The sequence below is a fragment of the Trachemys scripta genome, chromosome 7 (assembly GCF_013100865.1).
Source record: "Trachemys scripta elegans isolate TJP31775 chromosome 7, CAS_Tse_1.0, whole genome shotgun sequence".
NCBI lineage: Eukaryota > Metazoa > Chordata > Testudines > Emydidae > Trachemys > Trachemys scripta.
Window position 1 is genome coordinate 59,558,252 of NC_048304.1, and position 23,417 is coordinate 59,581,668.

Sequence of the window (23,417 nt, forward strand, 5' to 3'; positions counted from 1 at the left end):
CCTGGCGGCGGGGGGACTCAGGGCTTCTGACCTTCGGGAGCACTAGGACTCAGGGCTTTAGACTGGGGGAAGTGCCAGTGCTCTGCTCTCAGTTTCAGCCAGGGGTGGAGGGGGGAACTGAGGATTGGGGCTTCAGCCCCACGGCTCTGCTCTCAGTTTCAGTCCCACAGGGGGCGTCAGGGATCGGGGCTTTAGCTACGGGGGGACTGCCAGTTTCAGCCCCAGCGCGCCCCACCCCACCCCCCCGTAGCTAAAGCCCCAAGCCCTAGTGCTCCCCCTGGCTAAAACTGGGAATGGAGCCTCAGGGCTGAAGCCCTGATAACCAGCACCCCCTTCAGGCCTGAAGCCAGAATGGAGCCGCGGGGCTGAAACCCCAAGTCCCAGCATTCCCCCCAGGTCTAAACCCCTGAGCCCTGATGCTCCCAGGGGACAGAAGCCCTGAGCCCCCTTCCGGGAGCCGTGATGGCCCCTAGGGTCAGAAGCCCCATCCCTGATCCCTGCAGCTGCAGCTCCAACTTCCCTGTGGCTGAAGTCTGCAATGTCTTGTTCATAGTTACGGACCATTTCAGAGTTACGGACAACCTCCATTCCTGAAGTGTCCGTAATTGTGAGGTTCTACTGTCCTTGTGGCCGATGCAGCTGGATGTGGATCCTCCTGGAGGTTTCACCCATCGCTCTAGATTGCTCCAAAAGTAGTGAAAGGTGCAGCCATGCCCCTGTCAGCAGCCTCCTCCACAAATGTCTCTCCCTCCCTTCAGGCAGATCTGGACTCCATGCTGCAGTGGCTCCTGCAGAACCACCATACGGAGGACGTCCTTAAAGCTGGGCTGTGCACAGAGGCAGTGGCCCTGCTGCTGGAGATGGTTAAGGCCACAGTGAACAAGGTGAGCGGCTAGCTGTGTGCGTGCAGGGCCCCGCAGAGGGAGTGGTGGAGAGTTCTGCTTGAGGCAGCCCATTCCCTCCCCAAGGGGTGACAGCACAGTGGTGGGTAGGGAGCTGATGGCTGCCAGGTACTGACCTGGCTGTGTTATCATTGCTGGGAGGAGGGGGCTTCAGAGAGACCCCGTCTGTGCTTATGGCCAGGATCTGAGAGTTGGGGGCTGGATCCTGGCCCCTCCCAGTGCGCTTCTGGGCCCCAGCCCCTGCCCATTCTGAGTGGAGAAAGCCCCAGCTCTGTGGTTAGAGCTGTGTTCAGGCTCAGGAGAGGAATGTGTGGATCTAAGCAGCTGCTCCCTGTGGCCGCTGGAGCAATCCGTTCGTGACTTCTCCAGCTCTGGCCAAGCCGAGGCCACTCAGATCTTTGGGGACTGCTGAGAAGAACAAGGCAAGGTGTGCTAACTCAGCTGAGCATGCGTACAAGTGAAGCGCTGCCCTGACGAGATGCGCCCGTTGGTGTTCAGCCCTTTGCAGGTACGGAGGGCTCCTGGGAGGTGGCCTATCCTGGGAACATCATGCAGTTCCTGTGCCTGATCTACCACAGCTACCCCCAGGACCCGGTGTGGCGCTGCTCAGACTTCCTGCAAACCTTAGCCACTGTCGTCTTCCATGCGGGGGCGCCGCAGGTAAGTGTGAACCAGCTTGGATGGTTGTGATCGAGCCAGACATTGACACCTTTGCCCTGGTAGTCAAATTGAGCCCCTGCTGATGTCGATGTGAGTCGTACCCAGTCAGAGCTGTGGGATCTATCCCATGGTCCGTGCCCCTCAAGCTGTCAGCCTTTGAAGAACCTAAATTTAGGGACTGGTGTATTGAATCCAGCGCTCCCTGCTGGGTGTCTTCACCCTTTCCTGTCTCCTTCCTCTTAGCCATGGCCTGGATCGCTGGTCAGTGATAGCTAATGGGTGGCTCGGCTCCAGGTGTGATGCAGCCAAACTCTTTAATCCCAACGCTCCTTGTGGGGCTGGGGCCGTCCCTCTGCACTGCCATCCTCCCTACTAAAGAGCCACCCCTCTGAGCGTGACCCCCTCACCAGAGCATGCAGCACTCATTTCCCTCCACCAGCTGCTCCACCCTCGCCCAACGGGAACGTTGCTTCTCCCTTGCTTCCCTATCCTTCAGCCCAGCAGCCGTCCTAGCCCCACTGCCCTCACCAAACCCCACTCAGCTGCCAGCTGATTCCCCCATTCCTGATTTTACAACAAGTCAGCGGAGAGGGTTAACAATACTTCGCACATACTGCAGCCCCTTTCATCTGAGTGCATCCTCCTGCTTTGCTGCTACTATTGTTATTTGGCACCCTTGGGGCACTGGTATGTGTATTAGACATCACTAAGCCCTTCTGGATGTTAATATTACCCCCATTTGACAGCTGAGGAAACGGAGGCACCGAGAAGTGAAATGACTTGTCCATGGGCAGAATGATTCTGGGTATGTCTACACAGCAGCTTGGAGGTGTCATTCCCAGCACAGGTAGAAGACATGCACTACCTCTGCTAAAAGTATCAGCGTGGTCGTGGCAGCTCGGGCTGGCCACCCGAGAACAGTCTTGCTGACTTCCTGGATATGCACTCAGGAGCTAGCCCAAGTTGTGCTCATGCCATGGCAGCTGCACTGCTATTTTTGGGTGAGTGGAGCTAACGCACGTACATCTGCCCGTGCTGGGAAGCATCTGCCCGGCTGCTGGGTAGGCATACTCAGTGGAACACAGGCAGGAATAGAACCCAGGAGTCCTGGCGCTTAGTTTTTATGGCCATATTTCACTGTCTCCCCTCTGCTCTCTGTAGAGCTGTGCTTAGTTATGGGGAGAAAGCAATGCTGGTAAAATAAGCTCCCCTGAGTGCCACTGTCTGCTCTCTCTACTCAGGGAGGCTGTGAAGGCCTGTTGCACCTCAACGGTCCAGCTGCCGCTGAAGCAAACAGCTGCCCCAACCCCCCGGCTGCCCCACTGCCCGAGCACCCTGCCAAGAAGCAAATGTGGGACTTCCTGCGCATCCTGCTGATGGAGAGTCTGCTCAGCATCCCGGCGCACAAACAGGGGCACCCGTTCGAGCTGCTTCTTGAGGTCTCATCACCGTAGACTCCCGCCCTCGCTACTCTGCATCGGGGGTCAGGGGGAAGGGGGAGGACACAGGAGGCATCCTGCAGTGGTATAGGGAAGGGATGACTTGGAAGGGTCTGAACCCCACCTGCTCCTTTGGGGTTCTCCAGGATAGAGCTGGGCGGGTACCAGATTTTTGTATTTGCGGGATATTCCACCTTTTCCAAAACCTTCATGTTCTGAATCAGAACAAAAAAAATGTTGAAATTTCCCACAAAACAAAATTTTTAGAAAAGGTTTTGTTTCGGGTCAATGGAAACATTTTGTTCTGGGTTTGACCTTTGAGAACTTAAAAAAGAATACATTAAAATAATGAATTTGATTTTGAAGGCTGGTTTTGAAATGACAAAATCAAAATGTTCTGTTCTGAAAAATGTTAGAGTCGGCCACTTTGACATTAACAAAATGCTTTGTTCCTTTTTTCAATGAGAGTTCGTTGAAATCGGCATGTTTTTCAAACCGCTTAGATTCTGACAAAAACATGATTTTTCATCAAAAAAACTGTTTTGACAAAAAAAAAAAAAAATTCTGAGCAGCTCTACTCCGAGAAGGGGTTGTCTGCAGTTCCTCCTAGCAAACACCATGTGATCAAGAGGGCCTGAGGCCAGACCACACTGCTGGGATATGTTATCCAGGACAGCCAGCTAGAACTAAAATCCTAACTGCCCTGTAGGGAAGAGATTCCCCTGTGCCCCATGCATTCATATAACTCAAGGCAGGATGCTACCTGTATACAGCAGCGATAGTAACTTGCGTTGGAGAAATGTATTATGCTGGAGTTAGATCTTGGCCAATAAAAAAATCTTTCCCTGTCCGTTTATAATGTGTGCATGTCATTCTAAGGCAGCCTATGGATTCTGTTAATGCCATGAGACCCCATATGGAGCTGTCTTGTGTGCTGATTTACTTAAAAAATCATTTATTTTCAATGGACAAAAAAAAATAAAACCCCTTCTAAGCACAGATGGATGGTTGGCTGCTGCAACAGTTGAGTCCAGACCTAGGTTGTAAACACTCCAAAGCAGGGGTTCTTGGATCAACCCACTATAAAGAAGGGAGTAGTTGCAAATTTAATATCCAGGTTTAGATTTTGAATGGCCCAAGTGCAGATGTGTCTAGATCTGGGGTTTTGGTTCAGGCCGATCACAGGTTTAAGACAAGTAGAAATGAACCTCAGTTCTTGACTGTGGCTTCCATTTTCTGTGAGTCAGATCCACTCAGAAGAGACAAGTGAGGGGGAAAGCTCTGAAGGCTCAAAAAGTAGTTGGGGTTCAGTCCAGAGAAGCTGTCAAAAGCAGGAACGCTTCTCCGAGCTATCCAAATCTCCTGAGCCTGCCAAAAGGGCTGTAAATCTCTAGAGAACCAGTTCTCTTGGGAGTTCACTGGGAGACCTGCTGCTGCTTTCTGTGAGGATGGCCTTTCTCATAGTGCTGTGATCTCTTTAGTCTCAGGAATGCAAAGGGCATGGCAGAAATGCATCAAACTTTATCAGAGCCCCCATGAAGGTTTGGTTGTAGAACGAACCTAAGGGTTGGCTGAGGTGACTGCCCTTGTTTTCTCTATACCAGTTCCCACCTCCCTAAGAGGGAAGCCCCAGGAGATCAGAAAGGGGCATTTGGACCAAAGCCATCTGGAGTTATACCTCTGTTAGGCTCCTGGGTGAAGGCAGGCAGGACTAGTGACAGGAGCTTGGGATCCTGGAACTGAAGCCGGAATCAGAGCCAGTATCAGGGTCAAGAATCAAGGTGAGGGTCAAGCCGGAGTCAGAGTCAGGAAGTAAGCCAAGGGTCAGAGCCAGGAATCAGGCCAAGGCTCAATACCAGGTATTGGGGTCCATTTTGGGGTTCCAGGGGTCAATCAGGAGCCTGAATCCAAATCCGCACCAAGTTCAATACCAGGAGTTCAGTAAGAGAGAACAGGGTGGTTGCAGCAGATAGTTAGGGGTCTGTGTTGTTGCCTGGACCCTTCAGGCTAGGCCCCATAGGCTTCTATAGGGACCAAGAGCCAATCAGGGATTGCTAAAACCATTGTCATCAGATCTCTTGAGGCAGAACATCCTCTGGGGTCAAATCTTTGTGGGTTGTGGTACACAGCGTGTGGCTGGGTTATGGCCGTTGCTGGGTTGTAGTGTGGGAATGTTGGTTAGTTAGTATCCCTGTGGGTCTGGGTTCAAGTTCTACCAATCCTTACATCCCTGAACCAAAATCATCCCATATTATTCTGGGCGTGCACCCAAACCATCCCACGTTATCCTGGGCCTATACCCCGCACTAAAATTATCTGAGATTATACTGGGACAAACCCTGATCCTAAACCATCCCAGATTATAGTGGGCCCTCAACCCAAAGCTCCCTGGATATATTAGACCCTGCAATCCTTACTCAGTTGAGGCAGATCCTCAGCTGTGTATCTTGTCATAGCTCCATTGATGTCAATGGACTTTGCATGAGTAAAGGCTGAGAGAGATTGTCAGTGTTTGCGCCCCTCGTTGTGTTATCACTGTGCTGATGATTTCATGCTGTGGTTGTGCAGGCTTCTGTAGAAAACTCCACCAGCGAGCAGAAGAGACGTTTCCAGACAGAAGTCTTGCTTTCTACTATGGATATCTTCCGCACCATCAGCCAAGGGGGTGGGAAAACTGGCTCCTCCAGACCGAGAGGTGAGTGATGAGCTTCAGATCTTCAGCTAGATAGTTTTAAGGTTGGGGTTTCTGACTGTATTCTCTTGAGAGATTTAGAAACGCCAGCTGAAATATCGGTCTGGTATCTTAGCATTGTAGATTGCATGGGGCATTCGAATGCTCCCAAGAGCAAGTGCATTGAAATTCCTGCGGTCCTGCCGTGTGGCTGGCAAGCTTCTCCACCAAGTGTCCCCTGATATAAGAAAGATTAAAAATCGTGTATTGAGAGCAAAGACTAATGGGAGGCTGTGTGGACTAACGGACAGAGTACCTGACTAGGACCCAAGAGACCTGGGTTCTATTCCTGCCTTGGCTACTGGCCTAGTGGGTGACTCTGTGCCTTGATTTCCCTATCTGTAAAATGGGGGTAATGATTCTGGCCTCTTTGAAAAGCTCTAGGGGTTGCTGCTGTTATTAAAGCAGGCTTAGTGAGAATGGTGCTGAAGTATGCAATCTAGCACAGCCAAAATAGGACTTAAGTGGCTGTGCTATTACCTGCCTACAGGCATAGTAGCTGTGATTTCAGATGAGACCTGAGTGGGCTTGCACCTGGGCACTACTTCAGTGGGAAATTTTTAAGGAAAAAAACTAAAGTGATTCAGGAAGTGGAGTCGGTGACTTACAAGCTGTCCCTCATGTGTCTCGGCATGGTAGTGGGGAGCAGTCCATCGTGGGATGGATTCCAAATTGGCCAATGAAATTAAGCCATTACTGAGTCAATAACATTCATTGCTGTAGCACCTGCATTGTTCTTGGGGGGAGGGGGTGTAACGATGCTGGCTTTGGTGGGACTCAACTGAGAGTACCAATTCAGGACAAATTGCTTGAAGCTGGGCAGTTACAGCCCAAGGCTGGGGTTCCTTTGCACACCAAACCAGCCAAACAGAGAAGAGCACTGGCTAACCATAAGTGACACAAGCAATTCCCTTAGACACTCCAGTTTCCCAGTATCACCACCAGTGCCACTCATTATGGGGATGAATGGTTATGAAAACAAATACCCCAGTAAAAGAAAAAAGGTTCTCTCGATCCCAAAGGACCAAGCCCCAGACGCAGGTCAATATACAAGTTAGATCTTACCCACAAAGCATGCTAATGCCAATCCTTTCGAATCTAAAATCTAAAGGTTTATTCATAAAAGGAAGAAGATATAGATGAGAGCTAGATTTGGTTAAATGGAATCAAATACATACAGTAATGGCAAAGTTCTTGCTTCAGGCTTGTAGCAGTGATTGAATAAACTGCAGGTTCAAATCAAGTCTCTGGAGTACATCCACAGCTGGGATGGGTCATTCAGTCCTTTGTTCAGAGCTTCAGTTTGTAGCAAAGTTCCTCCAGAGGCAAGAAGCAGGACTGAAGACCAAATGGAGGAGATGCAGCAGCCTTTTATATCCTCTGCCCTGTGGATGATCACAGCAGCAAGATGGAGCATGGAGTCACATGGGCAAGCCACATGTCCATGCATGACTCAGTTCTTTACAGGCAGACGCCATTGTTTACATGTTAGTTTGAACATTCCCAGGAAAGCTCAGCTGTGGATTGGCATCTCCCAAAGTTCATTGTCAGCTAAGTGTTTCTTGATTGGGCACTTATTAAGAATAGTCCCTTCTCAAGAAGCTGACCAAATGCTTCACTGAGGCTACTTGGAATCAAAACATACTGATATACAAGTACATAGCCAACTTCAACTACAAAAATGATACACCCATACAGATAGCACAATCATAATCAGCATATCATAACCTTTTCATAGACACCTTACACGACAACCTTTTACAATATTTGCTGCAAATATATAACATTGTTTGCAACAATGATCCATATGGTTACGGGTTATATCAGTAACATCACAGGGGATCTCCTGTCTGAGTCCCCCAAGATCCCCGCCTGAGATGGGACAGCACAACGGCAGCATAGTTTATGCTCCAGCATGTGACTGAACTGTCCCCTTGTTGTATTCCCTGCAGGCAGCAGTGACCCTCATGGCGGGGCGGAAGTGGCTGTGCCTGTGTTGGTGGTGAACGTTTCCTATTTCACTCAGAAGCTGGTGGAGAACCTTTACAGTGGAATGTTTGCTGCAGACCCTAAGCAAATCCTGCTCTTTGTTGCCGAGCAGATCATGGTGGTAAGTGGGACACCGGTGTTCCTTCTGCTGTTGTTAATGTATTTTGATGTTTCTTATGTCATGCTAGCGCTGAGATCTGGGAGTTCACAACACAAGGGGCATGATCCACTGGCTTCTCATCATCATTGCTTATATTGCACTGGCCTCAGTTAAGGATCAGAGCCCCATGGTGCAGACTCACCCAGACAACCACAGTTCCTGCCCCGGGTAACACACCATGTCACTTGTTCACCATCAAGTTTCAAAATATCTTTACAAAAATCCAACCCTTTGTCACCAAGCAATTTTTTTAAAAAAGTCAAAGAATGGTCCCCTTTTTATTATGATCATTTGTGTTACTGTGCCACCACAGAGCTCCAGATATGGACCAGGGTCCCACAGTCACTGCCTGAAACAGCTTACAGCCTAAGAACTTTAGAGCCGTACAACATGTGAATCTAGCTTCAATAATTATCTGGCCTCCCTTACTCTAGTATCTGAGCAGCTCATCTTCTCTAATGTGAGGTGGGAGATGCGATGTCCTGGGTCTTGAACAAAGGCCTAAGACACCACCCCCGACAGCTGCTGTATCCTGACCTCTGCTCAATGCCTACTGAAAATTGCTAGGCTGAGAAGCTACTTGCACTATAGCCCCAACCCAGGCACGCCCCACGGGAGCTCTGATTGGAGGATCTCCCGGCTCCATTGATTGGTCCAGCTATGCTGTTTAAGCCAGGAGGAGGCACAGGAAGTTTTTCTGAGCAACAAGGTGGTTTCCTGTTGTGCCTGCAGTGGACCCTGCTTGTGCCTGTCTCCTGCTCTGCTCCTGTTCCCACCGTGTTCCTGCTTCATGCTTGATTCTTCCCTCTCCTCCAGTTCCTGCTCTTATACCTCACTTTCAATTATCAGTGACCAGTCCTGGCTCTGACCCTGGCCTCCGACTTCTGACCCTGACTCTGGCACTTGGTGGTATCTGACCTCGGTTCTGGCCCTTAGCTTCGGTTACTGGTTCTGACTCTGACTTGGCCCCTGGCTCTGGTAACTGGCAGCTGACTCTGGTGCTGACCCTTGGCTTTGTTCCTCACCCTGGATGCCTGCTCTGCCCACTAGGCCTGACTCCTGCTCTGCCCACTAGGCAAGACAGCCTATGTCTTGGTCCATAACAGGACAGTGCTTTTATCCCCATTGTACAGATGGAACCAAGACACGGAGAGACAGAAGGTATGTCTGCACTTGGAGCTGGGATGTGGAAAAAAAAGCTCCGAGAGCACAACTGCCCAAGCAAAAAAAAAAAAAAAGTCTAGAATGCTGCCCCTGGAATTGTGCTGCCCCAAGCATGTGCTTGCTTTACTGGTGCCTAGAGCCGGTCCTGGTCATCCAGTCCCAGCATCTGGCAGTCAGAGGCTTAGGGACACCCAGAGCATGGGGTTGTGTCCCTGACCATCTTGGTTAATAGCTATTGATGGATCCATCCTCCATGAACTTATCCAGTTCTTTTTTGAAACCAGTTATACTTTTGGCCTTCACAACATTTGCTGGCAACAAGTCCCACAGGTTGACTAGGCGTTGTGTGAAGAAATACTTCCTTTTGTTTGTTTTAAACCTGCTGCCTATTCATTTCATCAGGTGACCCCTAGTTCTTGCTTTATGAGAAGGAGTAAATGACACCTTCCTATGCACTTTCTCCATACCATTTGTGATTTGTATAGACCTCTATCATCTTCCCACCTTCCTTTTCTCTTTTCTATGCTGACCAGTCCCAGTCTTTTTAATCTCTCCTCATATGGAAGCTGTTCCATACCCCTAGTCATTTTGATTGCCCTTTTTTGCACCTTTTCCAACTCTAATATACCTTTTTTTTTTTAACGGGGTAACCAGAACTGCACACAGTATTCAAGATGTAGGCGTACCATGGATTTATATAGTGGCATTATGATATTTTCTGTTTTGTCTATCCCTTTCCGAATGGCCCCTAACATTTCTGTTAGCTTTTTTTGGCTGCTGCTGCACATTTACAGCTAATTTAGAACTCATCATTTTGTATGTGTAGTTTGGACTGGTTTTTTCAATGTGCATTACTTTGCATTATCAACACTGAATTTCATCTACCATTTTGTTTCACAGTCACCCAGTTTTGTGAAATCCCTTTGCAACGCCTCACAGTCAACTTTGGACTTTAACTACCTTGAGTAATTTTGTATCATATGCAGATTTTGCCACCTTGCTGTTTACCCCCGTTTGCAGATCATTTCTGAATATGTTGAACAGCACAGGTCCCAGTATAGCTCCTTGGGGCCTTGCACTATTTACCTCTCTCATTGTTAAAACTGGCCATTTATTCCTACTCTTTGTTCCTATTTTTGAACCGGTTACTGATCCAGGAGAGGACCTTCCCTCTTATCCCATGACTGTTTACTTTGCTGAAGAGCCTTTGGTGAGGGACCTTGTTAAAGGCTTTCTGAAAGTCTAAGTACACTATATCCACTGGATCACTCTTGTCCACCTGCTTGTTGACACCCTCAAATACTTCTAATAGATTGGTGAGCCGTGACTTCCCTTTACAAAAGCTGTGTTAACTCTTCCCTGCTCTAATGTGTTTATCTATGTGTCTAATCATTTTGTTCTTAACTAGAGTTCAACCAATTTGCCTTGTCCTGAAGTCAGGCTTCCCTGCCTTTAATTGCCAGGATCACCTCTGAAGCCCTTTTTAAAAATTTGTGTCACATTAGCTACCCTCCAGTCATTTGGTACAGAAGCTGATTAAAGTGACAGGTTACTACCACAGTTAGGGTACGTCTTCACTACCCACCGTATCGGCGGGTAGCAATCGATTTATCCAGGATCGATATATCGCGTCTCGTTAAGACGCAATATATCGATCCCCGAACACGCTCACCGTCGACTCCGGAACTCCACCAGTGCGAACGGCGGTAGCGCAGTCGACGGGGGAGCCGCGGCCGTCGATCCCGCGCCGTGTGGACCCCAGGTAATTCGATCTAAGATACTTGGACTTCAGCTACGCTATTCGCGTAGCTGAAGTTGCATATCTTAGATTGATACCCCCCCCACCAGTGTAGACCAGCCCTTAGTAGTTCTGCAATTTCATATGTGAGTTCCTTCAGAAGTCGTGGGTGTATCCCATCTGATCCTGGGGACTTATAACTGTTTAATTTATCAGTTTGTTCTAAAACCACCTCTATTGACACTTCAATCTGGGACAGCTCTTCAGATTTTGTCATCTGAAAAGAATGGCTCAGGTGTGGCAATCTGGTCCCCTCCTCCCTCCCTCCAGTGAAGACCGATAAAGTTGGATGAATGAGGAAACACAAAATTGCTGGGCACAGACATTTTATTCTTAACTTTCTAAGACTGTGTGTTGCAAGTAAAGAAGAGTCAAAGTATCAGAATGGTAAACCAATACTTGTCAATGTCTCTTTTTTGAAAGTATAAGGAATGGACCAGGAGTGAACTTTAAAAAAAAATTATTTATGCATTGTACTTGGCATTTAAAATCCAGCCAATATGGGCAAGATTTTCCAGAGCTCAGCCGGATTTCCAAAGAGCCTAGCTGCCATTTAGCCACAGATTTTTCCAAAGTGCTCAGTGCCCGACAAGCTGAGCTTTTATTGACAACGTGGCCCTCAATACTGGTGCTGATGGCTTCGGAAAATCTACCCCAAGCCAGCTTGAGGATTCATTAATCCTATTTCAGCTGGGATTTCATTTCTCTTCCTTGAGATGCTTGTTTTTTCTTTGACACTGATCCCTCGCTCCAGAGCTTTCCCAGTAGGCTGTTCAGTCAGGAAATCCCCAGCCATGCACACCAAAAGGTTAAGGTGCTTTGAAGTTGCACTGTGTATGACACAGCTAGTTACTGTTGCTCTGCAGTGGAAATTTTTGGCAAACTAGAAGAGACTGTCTGTATTTCTGTCTCTTGCACAGTGCCAAAATACCAGCAACAAATCTATAATAATAATATGCAGCTAGTTGCATAGTGCTCCCAAGTGGATGAAATCGGCATGCCCTTTGGGTTAGCGCCACTGGGTGGTGCATCAGGAAACGGCCTCCTACCTGCCTCTTGTGGGCTGCTTCAAGATCCAGAGGAATAAGGAGGGAACTGTGTTTCCCCAGAGTGCCGGGGCTGCAAGCCTGCCTGGATGTTATGTGGGCTGCACAAGGGGAAAGGCTCCCGTGCCACCTGCCTCACTGTGCATCTGTGTAAGGACCAGGCCGAACTTGGTCGAGAATTAATGCGCATGGGAGAGTAAATTACACGGTGGTAACTGGGTCTGAGCCTACTTCCGAGAACATCTGTGCTGGGGTAACTAATGTGCCGAGGGAGCTGGGACAAGTTATTACCTGCAACAGCTTAGACTCACTTTGATTCACCTCTGATTGTTGCCTATGAATCAATGAATAGTGGGAGCAATTTTCAGGAGTGCCTGAGGAGGACAAATCTCATTGAAGGACCCTGGGAATTTTACTCCTGAGTCACTTAAGTGCTTTTGAAAATTCCACTGTTCAAGACCCTCCTTCCCCCCACGAAGATAAATAGTCACCTTGGGAGACAATGAACGTGTCAGTGTTTAAAGGCTTCCTCTCTTTACCAGGCCAGATTTATCCCTGTTGTGACTCCAGGGACTTCAGTGGCGGAATGGTTTTGTCCCATAGATCATAGGGGACATAATGGTGGAAGGAGCATACAGAAACCCAAGTGGGAGAGGTGGAGCGGAGGGGACAAGGGTCTTGTATCAGCGATGTGCCAGATCATGCTTTGCTGTGTTTTAACAGGTCATGGAGAACACCTTTTCCCAAAAGGAAACTGTCATCAGCACCCTGTACAGCAGTTTAAACCGAGCCATCCTGTATTGTCTGTCCAGGCCGCAGCAATCACTGCCTGAACAGCTGAGTCTCCTGAACACCCTGCACACCCTGCAGGAACAGTGGGACATCATCTTTGCAACTTACAACTCAAATATTAGTTTCACCATCTGCCTTATGCACTGTCTGTGTCAGCTGAGCTCTGGGAGGTATGTGCACTGCACCCGGTGTGATTTCTGATTAACTTTCTCTCCTGATAGTTATTGCAGTGGGCGGTGCACACAGAAGAGGAAAGATTTCACATGCTCTTTCAAGGTCATGGTGCCAAATGCTCTGAACTGTGGAAGTTGAGAGCACTCAGTGCCTTGCAGGATCTGGGATTTAGGATGTACTACATCCTAACAAATCACTGTCCCAGTCTAATAGTCTGGTACTACATGTGTAATGCTTGCATGGGCCCACAGTTCCTTCCTGGTTTGCTCCCCATTAAGATTACTAAATTGAGCGGCATATGGGTTTTTTTACCTCATTAAAGTTTTTGACAAAAACATAAATCACATTTCTTAATTTCAGTTTCAACAAGACAAAAAATTTTTTAAAATGTCAATAATTTTACGAGAACCTGAAAGTGTTCAGTTGAAAATGGCATGTTTTTGTAAAAAATTCTGTGTAGTCAAAAAACTGTTTTCCTTTTAAAAATACATTTCAGTGGAACAACTTCTACCATTTATATTGCTACGGGTGTTGTCTAAAAATATATAAAGTGGTATGTATAATGAGGAGCACCAGGTATTAGCAATGGAACCCTTGATTTCCATTTGTTATTTTGGAAAGTGATTGGGTAAACCTCCAGAAAACACCCAATTGATCTGAATTTTAGCTGACCTGTCTAAAAGCTCTGATGGCTCAGAACTTGGTCTAGAACAAGGGTCGGCAACCTTTCAGAAGTGGTGTGCTGAGTCTTCATTTATTCACTCTAATTTAAGGTTTCGCGTGCCAGTAATACCTTTTAATGTTTTTAGAAGGTCTCTTTCTATGTCTATAATATATAACTGAACTATTGTTGTATGTAAAGTAAATAAGGTTTTTAAAATGTTTAAGAAGCTTCATTTAAAATTAAATTAAAATGCAGAGCCCCCCGGACCGGTGGCCAGGACCCGGGCAGTGTGAGTGCCACTGAAAATCAGCTCACGTGCCGCCTTTGGCATATGTGCCACAGGTTGCCTAACCCGGTCTAGAATCTCACAGGAATAAGCTTTCCTATGGTGTGCTGGCACTGCCCCTTCCAGCTGAGGCCAGAACATGCAATTGCAGAGACTAGACCTGGGCCCAGTCTGCAAGTATGTCTCCCAACTTCAAATATCCCTCCAAATCTAGGGATGGGTTTTTTGTGGGCATGGTCCTGCACCCATTGAATTCACTGGGAGTCTTGTCATTGGTTTCAATGGGTGCAGGATCAGACTCTGTGAGAAGGTTATGGGATGGCTGACCAGTGTTGGTGCGAGTTTTGAAGTGGTCAGGGAACATTTTGTTGCCGGGCAGTTTGGGTTCATTGGGAACTGACCTGTGAGGATTTTTCTCTGTTTGGTGTGTGGGAAAACTAGCAGTCGGCATTGTTGGCGTAATCTTTGCATGCGATTTCTGCAGTGTTCAGTGTTTGGGTGTTTCTGGTAACAGCACGTCTTCTTTTGTAGCGTGGGTGGCAATTTGCATTATAAACTAATGAACAGGTTTGTGGGGGAATAGGTGTAGGGGCCTGCTACAACATTCAGATCCGAGGCCACTTCAGAGATGATCTGGGCAGAGAGAAACGCGCAAATGAAAAATGAGTGAGCAGATCATTTCCGAACCTTCTAACCTTGACGACAACAACAACACAAAAGAGCACGTGTGGATGTCACTTGTATCTGGGGAAGGTCATGGCTGGTTCCTATTTCATCCAAATGGCTTATTTTCTCCCTAATTATTATGTTTTGTGCTTGGATTCTGGGGTTTTCTGCTGCTACATGAAATTCTCCAGAAAGCAAACATGAAGGGAGGGAAATCATTACTGAGTACGATCTCTATAAAGGAGACAGGCAAGGCTGTGCCTGTCCCCGTAGAACAAAAAGAAGGAATTCTAGGAATAACAGAGAAACTAATCAGGGCTCCTCTTTCATTTCTATATGCTGTGAAACTAGGCACCACTGCAGCACCCTACCCCTGAGCATCTCAAAGCACATTTACAATGGTACCAATGCATTGCCACTCCATGTGACAGGTGAGGAATATGCACAGAGATGTAAAGTGATTTGCTCCAGGTCATACAGTGAGTCCTTGTCCTGACTCATCTCTCACTCTGACCATTAGATCATGCTGCTTCTTGTGAACTGCAGAAAAGCAGACTACTGCAGTGGTTGTATCCTCAAGAATTCTGCACACAGAAGGGGGCCTCAGGAGGTATGGATGGAATTTAAAGGGACCACAACAAAAGCCAGATGAAAGGAAATGCCCCCCCCCCCCAAATACAGTTAACCTGAGGAGGTCAATGCTGCAGGATAATATTGAAGCAATTGTTTAGTAGGCAAAACAGGATTAGATAGCTGAGGAATCGGTGAAAGCTCCTGAGGGAAAACAGGGACTACCCTGTAGACTGTATAACAGAGATTCTTTAACTGCTACTGTGAATTGGATTTTTATGAGCATTTTTTTGCATCTGCTGGGCATTCCCAGCAATGTTCAGATTACAATTGGCCTCTGCTGATGAGAAGAACAGCTGCAGTTGCATGATCTTGGATTGATTTTATTGGGATTGACCTATGAACTCCTTACCAGATGGGAGTCTGGAAATAGTTTCTCCCCATGATATAATACTGTTATTCAGATGCATTATATGTGCATATAGGTGGCCAATCTCTGGGGGAATCTGTTCCTGGTTAATTTTGGAGACGGAGGACTCAGATGGACCATTCTGCTCCAGCATGGCAGGTCTTGTGCTGCTAGATTTAAAGCAAGTAAAACCAATGCATGAGTCTTTTAAAGCATCTCTGAGTTCATTGCTATTATTATTGCTTCTTGGACACTGGGGATAAAGTCCTGACTGTTGAAATCAATGGGAGTTTTGCTGATGACTTCAGCGGTGCTAGGATTCCCCCCTCCAGCATGTTGACTTTTCTCACAGGTGATGTACCCAAGGAATTCTTACTGACTTTAGTTGCAGAGTAACTTTAGAGTCTTTTTGGCAAAAGAAGCAAGTGCTTGGCATTTCTTTATTCATCAGAATGGTGCTAGAACTAGTCACTTTCTGTGCTCTGTAGAGGTTTAGGAATCCATTTAGTGTATCCTATATAAATTGAATCCAGTGAAACAATAGAACATTTGAGGTGGGCCACTTTCCTACATGGCTTTTCCAGATCTGTTTTTGTTCTTATTCCAATTTGATAATTCCTAATCAAAAAATGTTAAGATTGAGTTAAGGTTGAGAGTATGTAGCAGTAATGTAAAGGTAAAAAACATTATAACAACACTGCAAATTATCCTAAAACCAGGCACAACAAACCCAGGAAATTCAGGGTTACTGTTAAAAGTAATCCAAAGATGTAAAGGTAAGTATAAGAAATGCCTACATAAGACACCAAAACAGACTTAAGTCTGCCCTGAAGTTATGCCATCCAAAAACATACCACTATGATTAGGGCATTGTAGTGTTTGTGGACCCACATTAAATTAAACTGATTTTTAGACAGAGATCAGATTTTTTTCCCCATTATTCTTCTGTTTATGGCATCATTACAAGGCAGAATTAAGGTTGTTCATATGCATTAACTGTCCATTTCTTACTTTACCATGGTTGGATTTCTTTTAACTGTCACCTTACCTCTGAATTTCCTGCCTCCTTCTACCCCATACTGTGGTAAACTCACTCCAAAAAAGTTTAAGAACATAAGAACGGTCATGCTGGGTCAAACCAAAGGTCCATTTAGCCCAGTATCCTGTCTTCCAACAGCAGCCAATGCCAGGTTCCCCAGAGGGAACAGAACAGGTAATCATCAAGTGATCCATCCTCTGTTGTCCATTCCCAGCTTCTGGCAAACAGAGGCTAGGGACACCATCTCTGCCCATCCTGGCTAATATCCATTGATGGACCTATCCTCCATGAATTTAACTAGTTCTTTTTTTAACCCAAAGGCTTGTTTGTTACAGTCTCAGCACTTTTGGTGGTAGCACCATCATTACTATTGTCAACCACGTTTACTAGGTCTTCGCTATGGATCAACCAAGAGCAGGGACCCATTGTGCTAAGTACTGTACAGACACAGAGCAGTAGACAGTCCTTGCTGCAAAGAACTGACAGTCTAAATAGACAGGACAGATGAAGGGTGGGGGAAAGGGGTATATAGCTCACAAGAGAAAGCGATCAGTGTGATGGTGGCAAACACTATTGGGCCATTATCAGTCATCAGAAGCTCAGTTGTGGCTCTGTAGTGATTGTGCCGCCTACCTTAAGTACAGGACGGGAGGCAATGTGGCCTAATGGGTAGAGCACTGGACTGGGACTTTGGGGATCTGGGCTCTATTCCCAGCTTAGCCATTAGCATGCTAGGTGATGTTGGTCCAATCACTGTGCCTCTGTGTGTCTCAGTTTCCCCATCTGTAAAATTAGACTAATGCTATTGACCTCAATTGTAAAGTGCTTTGAGAGCTACAAATAGAAAGTGCTGTGGGCTCTGATTATTGTAGGTACAGAGGGTGGAGAATATTGGCTTTTAAGTAAATAAAACATAAGAGGTTAGGTGGAAATCCTTGGAGTGTGCAGTGTTCATTTTCCTCGTGTTGATGGGATGCTGAAGGTGTCTGGGTTTCTCATGCCGCCTGTTGTTCTGTTTTCTCCAGCTATCCAGAAGGGTTTGGAGTGGATGCAAAACCAACACTGCCTTCCTATCGCCAAATTTTCCTGGCCCCGAGTGAAGAGGAGAAGGGGAGAGGGGACAGTCACCCTGCTCCAGGCGACGGTAACGTATGACCCAAGGAATTCACTATCCTCAGAGGAGCACGACAAGGAACGGGTCTAAAGAGACCTTCCAAGCAACTTAGACAAGTGCTTGGAAATAGGAAAGACAAGATGTCTCTCTAATACTTTGGGACCAACACAGCTACAGCAACACTGCGTGCAACAATGGAAATAACATGATATTTTGCTGTTTAACAGCTACCTCAGAGGACAGAGGGAGCTGTGATGTGGTGGTCAGAGAATGATAGTGGGTGCTAATATCTCCACAGTCCTAGTTCCAGTTCTGATCCTGAAATCTGCTGTGGTGCTGGGCAGTCTCACTGTGCCTCAGTTTCACCATCTGTGAAATGGGTACAATAAGCCTTCTATAGTACATAAGCCCCTGTGAGGATTGGTGGTGCCACAAATGCTGTCACTTTGCAGAAACAATGGCAGCTGACAGCAGGAGGCTCAGATAGTCCAATTTTAATTAAAAGCTTCATTTCCCAGCGCAGCCCCTTTCCCGCCCCTCTGCTGGGAGAGGAGCGACTCGACTCCGTGGGCTGCTGCGCTGAATTGGGGATTTGAAGCAGATTTTCAGTGCAATTTACTTTACTTTAAAAGGCTCTCTGTTCTAAGAGAGCTGCCACTCTCATTCTGCTCAGCGCAGCAGCTCACGGAGCCTCCCACCGCGAGTCACCCCTCTTCCAGCACAGGGGCGGGAAAGGACCTGCCCTGGGAAATTAAGCTTTTAATTAAAATTGACATTTCTGAGCCTCCCGCAGTCAGCTGCTGTTGTTCCTGAAAAGTGACAGCATTTGTGGCACCAGCAGTCTGGCAGCCCAGCCAACTGGGAGAGCAGGACACTCGGCAATTTCTACCTTGGTCTAGCACTTGTTATATCAGGAAATTTCACAAGGGGTTATTTTAGCTCACTTACTCCAGCTTCTCTTTAAGGCGGTGTAAGCTATCTCTGCTCTCCACAGAGCACTCACAGCAGAGGTTATTGTCCAAACTATACCCAACCACACACACCCTTTTGGGGTTTCCTGTTATTTTTAGATAACCACAAACATAAACCCTAGCCTGACTTCCCTTTAGAGCTGGGTATTTCTAGGATTTTTCCCTGCTGAACTTTAACTCTCCCCTGAGTTCTCCTTTGCCTTAGAGAGATGCTCAATTTTTTATATTCCTGCTGTGATCCAATTGGTCTGGTTTCCAGAGAGAGTCAGCAAAATAGCTCTGCATCTCCATGTAGAACATCCAGTCACAATGGTCACAACCGTTTGACAGTCCCTGATGTGTGGCTCACATCCTGCCAGGGTTTCTACTGATGCTGTCTCAAGGATTAAAAACGTCCTGTACGTGCTTTAAATGTTATACATAAAATGTTAAATGTTCACAGACAGCTGATCAGGTGCTTATCCAGAGCAATGCATGACTCCTACTGGTATTTGGAGTGTTGGATATGGAGGAAGAAAGGTCCTGTTGTTTTTCCATAAGGGAGTCAGTAGTGAAGCTAAGAGGCCTTTGCAGATAGTGCACAAAATGGTGATAATCTAGAGTAACTCCAGTGGCTTCAATAGAGTCACTCCAGATTGGCACCAGTATAACGGAGACACACTTTTGGCTCCTGTGCTGCTGACTTCACATTCTCAAACAGAAGGTCATTCCTCATTGACAACTCTTTGCTTTCTAGTTCAGCAAGAGATTCTGAAAACAGTCAAAGTCATCTGGAAGCAGCTCATTTCCCAGAGGTGGCAGGTCCTGGAGGACACCTACAAGATGGATCTCTCTGTGAAGCCGGGAGACAGAGAGAAGGAAGTGAAGATAGCGGAGATCACTCCTCTGTGGGAAGAGATGATGACGAAGGCTTGGCAGCACTTCATAGGTCTCTATTCTTTAATGGAACACTTACCTCAGCGAGCAAAAGCATTGCAGGAAGCATCCCGATTAATGGAAGGATGCTGACGCCTCAGTTATAGTCTCCCATTGCACATCACAGGCCAGATAACTTGGGTCCTCACTCTTTTTTTTTTTTTCTTCAGTCCAACTCCAGAGTTTGAGGGAAGGATTCTGTCCCACACACTAGCCCCTTTACACTGCTCTGGTGATGTACAGGGACTGACTTGGTGCCACAAGGGGCTGGAAGAGGATTCCCCTGGTGTAACCACACAGCATAGGGCTTCTCAGAAATGGGCATGCCAGGGCCAGAGAGGAGCCTTGGCAGCATATACCACTGCAGTGATTCTGGGCCATTCCAGATTGAAGAGCAGCTGTTAGGAAGCTGCTGTCCATTAGAGCATTCATAGGGCTGCTCTAATTTATGCCGGGGCCATTTTGGCCTCCTGAAACAGCCCACAATCCCAAAGGCACAAAGCTACCATTGCTGCCCATCCCCAGGGGATCTTACACCTCCAGGAATAAGTACCAGACTGAATATAAACTGAGAAAGGGATGAGTAGAGCCCCATACAAATCTCACCCACAGACATTTGGAGATAAACAGCGTGAGCTTCTCTGCAAATGAATGACCCCATGATTCCTGACATTCGTTGCAGTATTTGAACAGCCTGAGAAGCTCTTCTAAGGGTTTTCCTGATGGTGCGTCCCATCTCCCCAGAGGACGACACTTGGAGATGTTGGGTTAATTTGCCTCCAGTGTCGTTCTCTTGAGGTCAATGAGTTTATGCCCGGGGTACATTGGACCCCATTAGTTTTGTTAGAAAGAAAGTAGTACAGGTGGGTTGGTGGGGATGAGGTGGGGCTTACCCTAGCCAAGCTTATGGAGATACTAAAACAGGGCTTTGTAGTAGAAGCTGGTTGCAACCGCGTTTGGCCACAGAATTGTACAGTGTGTGGTCTGAGGTAGTACATGGTCCATCGGCTACAGGGCCTGAGAAGCACATGCTGATGAGTGAGTGGGATAGAACAGGGACAAAGCACGTGGAGTTTCCACCATGGTACTGGGTCATGTCCCATGCAGATGCCAGCCTGCCACTCATGCTCAAGACCTGGTTCCACCTTTCCTTCCTAAGCATTTTATTTTCTGGTCTACAGCATCCGAGAAGAAGACTCTCCAAAGTAAAGCAATGCCAGCCCAGTCCCACAGCAAGCCCAGTTCCTGGAGCGAAAGCTTGTCTTCGGCTATGAGGTTGATGCCTGGCAAGAATGTAAAGGAAACAGTGTGCAAATCTGAGGTAACTTCTATTTCCCTATTATTTGCCTACACCACCCACTCGGAAGCCTTGAGAGGATGCCATTAAGGATGGCTGGGTTCAGGAGGCATCAGCTAAGGTTGCCTGGGATGTTCGCATACAAATCACATTAGTAATTATATCATTATAGGGATAAGTATAGTAGTAATTATAGGTATCTGTATTACCATTAAGCTTCCTTTCATAGATGTTCGGGCTAGAAATGACCATCATGATGATTTTGTCTGACCTCCTGCATAGAAGAGGCCAGAGAACCTCACCCAGCTTTAAGCCCAGGTCTTGTAGTTGACCTCTAGGCTCTCCTTTAATCTTCGCAGGCTTGGTTCCAATCTCATTTGTTGGAAACATCTCTTTATTAAAAGGCTTTTAATCAAGTAGGGCTTTCATTTACCAAGACGCTTAATCACACACCTAAATTTAAGCCTGTGATTAGTCCCAGTGGGTTTAAAGTTAGGCGTGTGCTTACACACCTTGCTGCATGGAGGCCTAATTGCAGAAAATAAAAATAGAACATTGCATTCTCCCAGTGAAGAGAGGGGTGAGGCATTCCCAGGTGTTGCTGCTACTTTTGGCTTAGATCACTGTGTGGACCCCATCTCTCTGACATGGTACGCCCACCCCCCGGCCCCCATCAGCTGCCTCCATGGCACTATCCTCTCCTCCTCTGCCCATGCTGGAGGCCCCTCCTCGGGGACTAGGTAGGCTGGGAGGAGGAGTGTGTATACCAGGCATGGGGCCAGAGGGGATGCATGTCACTGCCCCACCAGCTCCACAGCTGTTCTCAGGGAAAGACAAGGACAGCCAGACTGTCCATGCAGCTCCCCAAGAGGAGAGAGTCTGGATTAGTTGGGATCGGACCATGTTAGCAGAGTATTCCTATCCTCTCTGGCTGAGAAACAATAATGGGATCATGGCTTCCTCCAAGCACCTAGTGGACACTTGTCCATACCACCAATAAAGAGCACAGGTTAGCGGCTGTTAGCAGGCCCTTCTTAAACAGCCCTCGGCCTAGAGCGGCGGAGACTGTTGCAGGGCAGGGTGCAGTGCACTGGTAGGGTATCCTGGGCAATGTGTCCCAGCCTCGAGGATCCTGGATTTAATCCACTGGTGAGTGTGTTACCGGTCTCCACCCTCCCTTGCTGATTGGCAGAGGAGATGGCTCTGTTATAGCCCCAGCTGAGGTGCCTGGGCTCCTTAGGTCAAACTGCACCTCCTTATGCTTTTATTTGTGGGGGGGGTCCCCAGTTCAGTCCCCATTGTGTCGGCCAAGATGGTGGCTCTCATAACCACAGCGCTTACCAAGGTTTCTCTGAATAATGTCCTACTCATTGCTTAAGATCTTTGTTGGTTACAGAGCGAGCAACTTCTTCCCAGGTACACATGTAGCATGTGATGTCATGCTGCCAGAGCACCGACTATTTGCCCTGGGGTCTGTTTAATTATTTTTTAAAATTAATTTTGATTATTACAGCTGATTACACCTCAGTGAGCAATGTAATTGATATTTGTTAATGTATCCCAAGGAACATTTTGTACAACATGCTTTTTGCTGTTGAAGGTTAAAGACTCCGTTATTGGTTTTTCCCTAAATATGCCCACATCATTAGTTCCTCCAGTGAAAAGGTTGCCATCTGGAAAAGGCAGCATGGAGACATTATTCAGGCACAAGTGCATGAAATTGGTGTTTCTGCATCTTCTGTCTCTCTTCTGCAAGGGAGAGGCTTGTAATTAAAGGAGCTGGGTTGGAGGAAACATTACTCATTCGGTGCTATTCCTTATCATGTCAGCGACTGACAGCTCTGCAGCACTGACAAATTGTTCCTCGCATTGAGACACAAAATGACAATTCCAAATGTTCTTTTCCCTCCAACTTCTCTTTGCGAGAGTTAACAGCACCTTTCAGCCAGACCTACTTGAGAGACGAGAAAATGGATCTCCAAGCTTCTCTGCAGCCTGCAACAGTCCCTCTATATAGAATCCATTCATAGAGTATAGGGGAGAGATCTTCAGAAGTGCCTAAGTGAGTTAGGAACAGAGATCACATTGGCAGTCGTGTTCCCAACTCACATAGGTGCTTTTGGCAATCTCACCCTGTGGAGCTCATTGGCAAAGTTCCCTTTAACGTCAGTGGATGGAGCCCATGGTTTAGTTGCAGATATAATATAACTCATGGGGCCAGATCCATCTCTCTTCTTCAGTGGCACTGCTCACGTGAGTAAGGGTGGACAGGAGTTGGTCTTTGGTCGGGATGGCTGCTGCTTTGGTACAGTTTCCAGAACTGGTTTAGCTAAATATGAATGAATGGGAAATACCTGCTGCCAAGTTGGGACCATATGGAAATGTTGCTTAGTGGGCAGCCTACTGGCAGTGCCTAGGGTTTCGTGGAATTGATCTTGGTATCAAATTTTGACCTCTGCTCTTCTCTCCCTATTGCCAAATAAAGTCTATGGAGAAGGAGAAAGGGGGATGACATGTAGGGATTCTCACTTGTGTCCTTGCATTTGTTTTCAGTGCTATATTGTGCATTGTTTAATGTCTTTTCATGCTGCTTGAAAAGATCAGATTCTTCTCTTAATCAGTAGAGCTAAT

The 23,417-nt window shown here is 47.1% G+C and overlaps 1 protein-coding gene across 1 annotated transcript in view; it reads left to right on the top strand.

Moving 5' to 3' along the window:
* WDFY4 (WDFY family member 4) overlaps positions 1-23,417 on the top strand; it is a 240,142-nt gene that overhangs the window by 108,091 nt on the left and 108,634 nt on the right. Inside the window, exons 31-39 of the mRNA XM_034776723.1 lie at positions 759-884; positions 1,401-1,562; positions 2,804-3,001; positions 5,570-5,696; positions 7,685-7,842; positions 12,613-12,851; positions 17,515-17,633; positions 19,311-19,502; positions 20,671-20,810. Coding sequence (XP_034632614.1) covers positions 759-884; positions 1,401-1,562; positions 2,804-3,001; positions 5,570-5,696; positions 7,685-7,842; positions 12,613-12,851; positions 17,515-17,633; positions 19,311-19,502; positions 20,671-20,810 — 1,461 coding nt within the window. The remainder of the gene's footprint in view (positions 1-758; positions 885-1,400; positions 1,563-2,803; positions 3,002-5,569; positions 5,697-7,684; positions 7,843-12,612; positions 12,852-17,514; positions 17,634-19,310; positions 19,503-20,670; positions 20,811-23,417) is intronic.